Source organism: Gavialis gangeticus, unplaced genomic scaffold (genome assembly GCF_001723915.1).
Source record: "Gavialis gangeticus isolate Ggan-Ray unplaced genomic scaffold, GavGan_comp1, whole genome shotgun sequence".
Lineage (NCBI taxonomy): Eukaryota > Metazoa > Chordata > Crocodylia > Gavialidae > Gavialis > Gavialis gangeticus.
The window spans coordinates 130,080,293-130,085,861 of NW_017729032.1; the positions used below are offsets into that span (position 1 = coordinate 130,080,293).

General features: G+C 44.5%; 1 protein-coding gene and 1 long non-coding RNA gene across 2 annotated transcripts in view; one reads left to right on the forward strand and one right to left on the reverse strand.

The window, feature by feature from the left end:
- Positions 1–5,569, forward strand: part of LOC109303430 — a 108,321-nt gene that overhangs the window by 99,186 nt on the left and 3,566 nt on the right. The window lies entirely within an intron of this gene.
- The window catches only part of SLC10A2 (solute carrier family 10 member 2), a 20,964-nt gene that overhangs the window by 11,064 nt on the left and 4,331 nt on the right, over positions 1–5,569 (reverse strand). Inside the window, exon 3 of the mRNA XM_019525634.1 lies at positions 4,460–4,548. Coding sequence (XP_019381179.1) covers positions 4,460–4,548 — 89 coding nt within the window. The remainder of the gene's footprint in view (positions 1–4,459; positions 4,549–5,569) is intronic.

Consider the following 5,569-nt stretch of genomic DNA (forward strand, 5'->3'; position numbering starts at 1 on the left):
TTGAAGTCATCCGGTACCTCAAGATGCAGGATTCCCAGCCCCTCTCCCCCCGACAAACTTTCCACCCTCTCAAGCCATACTGCCAAGGGGGTTGTACTGGCCCCAAACCAACACCTCTACCCACCTCCAGCAAGTATGACCTCAACCTACGTGGCACCACACTGTCGACTCCAAGGACCCCAGGAGACCCAAACCAGGCCCCTGGACTGGGGGCTGAGCACATGGCCCTTTCCTCAGAGGACTAACCCTTTGGCCCACATCTGGGCAGCTTTCCCCAAGGCAGGAGAGTTTGGTGGGGGAGGTGGCTTCCCTCCCCAGCTTCTTGTGTTCCTGGGAAGGGGAATGAGGGAAAGGGCTGCCTAGAACTGACCATGGCGAGATCATGGAGCCCAGGGCGGTGTGTTTCCCTAGGTTCCATGCTTAACTCCTGGGCTCTACTCCCAGAGGGGGATAGAGTCCTGGCTTCTGGCCAAGCCTCTGCTCTCCAGGCCCTCAAGTCACACTTGTACAGGTCAGAGATGGCATTAAGCCTTAACATGCGACTCCTCAGAAGCTGCTCAAACTTTAACACTGTCTAACATTCCACAGATTGAGGATGGTCTAAAGAATAACATGTAACAGCAGCCTTAGTAAAAGACCATTTGGAGGTGTATGACTGAAAGATTTGTGGGTGTCTACAATGCAAACTCACCATGTCAGGCAGCAGCACCCTCAAACATGACATACCGTATTTCATGGTGTATAAGTTGATGCGGTGTATAAGTCGACCCCATTTTTCTGATTCAAAAAGTTAGGCTTTTCACAGATCTGATGTATAAGTTGACTTAACTTTTTGCATCAGAAATTTGGGGTTGATTTATACTGGCCCCTGCTCACCCTCACTGCAAGTAGGACACCTGGGAGGTGGACACGTGTAAGATCAGCTCTGCTGGAGTGGGAGGGGCTGGGGCTGGGCTCAGCTGACATGGCCCAGGTTGTACTGCTTGCTGGGGCCAGGGCTGGGGCTGGGGCTGGGGCCGGGACTGGGGCTAGGTCCAGGCTTGGTGCTTGGCTGGCACAGCTCAGGCAGTGCAGCTCGCAGGGGCTGAGGCCAGCGTTGCCTGCATCGTGCCAGATGACCGTTGAGCCTGGCCCCAGCCTTGGCCCCTGCAAGCAGCATGAGAGAGGCAGGCTCGGCAAGCTGCACTCTTCACTACTGCGTGCAGGCAGGGAGGGGGGAAGGCAGCCAGCTCCAGTGCATGTGGCTTCCCCCATACCCACATCCTACCCTACACCCACACCCTGCCCACCCGAGCTCTGTGCTCCCACCACCCCTGAGTGCAGGCTCCATGCTTCTGCCAGCCTCAGCCTGACACTCTGCACTGCAGCTCCCTCATCCCTGCCACCTCTCTACCTGATGCCCTGAGGGCTGGAGCAGGGGAACAAGGAGCTGCTGGATGCCGGAAAAGCTGAGTACCCTGGCAGCTGTAGCAGTGGCAGCATCAGCCCTGCCTGTAAACTGTGCACTGGCCCAGCCAGGCCCTGAATATGGTGAAAAGCTGAGGTGGAAATTTAAAGGTCAATATTTGGGCTTCAAACCTTGACTTATACACTGTGAAATATGGAAGTACATGCCCTCCTGATCTTGAACCTATGCAGCTTCATTCATGTAGGCCATCTAATTAGCACTGCTGAGACAGTGGAGATGCTATGTTAATATAGCAAACATGCCTGTACTGGCTATAGGTATGCAAAATACCTGTGTGGCTGGGATTGCTACTTCCTGGCAATGTAACTGTGGGCTGTAGACATGCCATTAGTTTTAATGGTTTTTGGTGGAGCACGGGGGTGGGGTGGGGAGGGGGGATCTATAAGAATCTATAATAATAATAGGCTTATTCTGTCTGTCCAGAGCACTCTGATTGGTTGTTTTGGCAACTGAAACAACCAATCAGAGTGCTCTGGTTTACAGGCTAAGCAGGCAAGTCCAAGCTAGAAGGAAGCACTGGGCTCCTCCACTGTGGAGCAGGCAGGCTCTGCCAAAGGGGAAAAAAAAAAAATGGTGAGGGACCCAATCATTTCCCCTCCCCCCCTTGGAGCTTGCCTACCTCTCCTGCAGCTGAGGGGGGTGAGCTGCTGGCAGGCCTTGAGCTGTGGGGGGGCCCAGTTCTTCCCTCCATGGCAGTAGCACCCCTGGGACCACCCTGGTGGGTTGCCAGTAGGCGGGTGCTACCCAGGGGTGCTGCCACTGCAGAGGGAAGCACTGGGGTTCTGTGCAGCTCAGGGGCTGTGCAATTCAGTGGCAGGTCAGTCCCTGGCCATGGGAGACACAGGCAAGCTCTGGGAGAAAAAAATAAATAAGATCAGGCCCCTCACCACTTTTTTTTTCCCTTGGTGGAGCCTGCCTGCATGAACTACTGCTGGGTTGTGCAGCTCCTGAGCTGTGGAGGGCCCGGTGCTTCTCTCCAAGGCCTCTTGGGACCACCTGGGCAGGGTGTTAGCTGCACGGGTGTAGCCCCAGCTCACCAGATCCACCATTGTGTGGGGTGCTGGACACCTGGGTGTGCTCATGGAAGCTTGGGCTTGGGTGGCTTCCAGTGCCCTGTGTACTGTCTCTGCCACTTTCCTGCTTCCTGGAACTGCCCAGGAATGGGCTGTCTGACCCAGAAAGGTGGCAGGAGGGTGGTTGGTTGTGCTGGCAGCTGGAGAACATGTTGGAGAAGGTGCATGTGGCTCTGGAAGTCTAAAATACATGGGATGTGTTTTAGTTTGCTATGTAAAAAAGTCATTTAAATCGAAATATGCCACCGAATGTGTGTACTGTTACAAAATTTAATTGTAGCATGCTGCTGAATGTGTGCACTGTTATGCAATTAAATCCTTAAAAAGGGCAATTAAACCACAAAAAGGGGCAATTTCCTCACATGTACAAGGGCCCTTAGTCATGTATACAAGGGCCCTCTTATTCTATGACTATAAACAAGTCACCAGGTCAGACTTTTGACAAAATATGTATTTATATTCCTAAGCCTGTGTTTACACATGGACAGCTTTATGTAGCCTTTTTGACGGTGAGAAGTTTTGATTCCATTAAAGTATTCAGTCAAATGATAACTAAAAATCCTGTATTTAAAGAGATACTTTTGCAATAAAAATTTAATCACACGTTTTGTGGTTTTTAGTAGTGAAATAATGCAACAATTCCTCTTAGGGTTTTGGACTGAGTGAAATAATGCAACAATTCCTCTTAGGGTTTTGGACTGAGCTGTTAACCTGAATTTTCTGAAAGAGAGAAATAGGGTCTGGCTGTGAAAATCTGGTTTGATTTTACTTCTTGTATTCTATTTGCACTCTTATCTCCTCATTTGCCATTATTTGAGCTCAAGTCTGTCAGCTCTGTCTGCTTTATCTGGCCTTTACTTGATGCTTCATTGCACTACAGAAGGCAAGCTATGCCTGAGTATCATTTTTGATCTTACAGCACCTTGTATTTGTTTATGTGCTGGATAATAAGCATTTAAAGTGGTTTCTTCTTTCATTTAGTGCTGCAAAAATATGTTTAAAAGGCACATCACCAATTTTAAGGTGCCTTTCCCTAAAAATGAATAGAATAGGAATAAGTACATTTTTGGATTAAAGACTTGATAGTGTCCACATGTATTAGTAGCTACAGATAAATACAATATATGTGACATACAGATAATTTTTGTGTTGATCTTGTACCACGTAAAGGGTGACAGATATTGAGGTATGTGCCTATTCATATTAATTAAAGGACAATTAATGAAAGTTGAGTGTGCTCAGCACCTCTCTGAAACACTTAGAACTTAATAAGATAGGGACTATAATAATTCTATTTCTGTTAACACTAAATGTAACATGTAGATCTGGGCAGTTTTATTTTGGTCATTTTATGTATCAAAAAGTGCTGCTTGGGGGTACTAAAGTTTCTGTGAATGTGGGTTAAATTTTATGACTAATTTGAGGTGGAAAAAAATTGGAAGGTGAAAATTTTTCTTTAAACATTTTTAAAATATACCATTTCAGGTTTTTTGTTTGAAAATGAAATAATTGTTTAAAAATTGCTAAAATATAATTACAAAAATCGCCAAATTAATTTTTCTTTCCTATTTATGATAATTATATATTTTTTTGAAATTGAACTGTGTGGATTAATTTTTTTGTTTATTTAGGTTAGCCCTGCACTGAAAAAAAAAAATTGTACACATAGACACAGACACACACACAGACACACAACACACACACTACATATTAAATCATTCACTGATGAATGCTGGTTAACAATAATGTATGAAATGTATACATTTATAAGCAATAAGATATTTATTTGTTTTCTGCTGTGAATTTCACTGCAGTTACAACCCTTGTAGTGATGTATTACTTAAGAAGTGCCACAAAAACCATAATCTGGCCTATAATAAATAGTGGTTTAAAAATGTATATAGCTATCATATCTTACCTTAAGTATAGTTTTTGCTTTTTTGGGCCATCTATGGTTAAAATATATTCCAAGCGAAACAGGAAGTACAAGGGCCACCAGTGAAATTCCTGCAATATGATTAAATCACATTTATAAAAGAAGAGTTATGATGAGGAAACATACAATAAACAGGCAGAACAAATTTAAATAGCAGGCATCTGTTGTACACATACACATGCGTGCACACATTCTTTACTATGAGTGTATTATCTTTGGCAACCAATTGAGTTAATTGTAATTCTGTTACAAAGTTATGTGCTCACCCACCTGGATTCAAATAGCGTACAGCACTTTCAGCATGTTAATCATTACTATCCTGTGATCTACTTTTTATTTATTGTAGTATTAAATGTTCATTTTGCCTGCAGGTGTTTCTGTTGGAATATAACAGTACCCTGCTTAGAACTTGTTTTGCTGAGGGCATTTTTCCTTGCTATTGATTTTATAAAACATAAACAGGTTTCACGATTATTTTTTGAACTGAAATTAAAAAGTATATAATGGTGACTGTGCTTGTATGGAGAATGAATAAGTTTTGGCAACAGATTTGGATCCTATAACAGTAAGCATTAAAGGCTCAGTACTGGAAAGCATTTAAGTCTGTTCTGAATTCTAAGCGTAGGCATATTCTCAGTGAATTCAAGCAACCATCCGCAATTTCTGGTTTGTAGCAGGGTGAGGTTTCCTGCGTGGAATCAAATTAAGCCATAAGTCAAATTCCTGATGGTGCCTTTCTGTCACTTCCTTTAGATTTCAGGGTTGCAACCATACTCAGTGAGTTTAATTGCACACTTAATTGCAGGCACATGTTTAGAGGGTGTGGGGGAAGATTACTTAATGTCCTTCCCTATAGCCTCAGAGTTCCAGATTTGGCTGAATATTGTCCCCAGTTATAAATTGGTCATTTAGGTTGGGGAGTCAAAGGCAGCCAGACGTAATGTTATTTATATCAAATCCTTGCATCCCATTGGTTACAGAAACATTACTAGTCCCAGGCAGAACTTTGACCCTTTTTTTGTTTACTTTGCTGGGTCATAGTCACAGGACTCACTACTTTGTGGGATTTGTGCCCCCCCCCCCCCCCCCCCC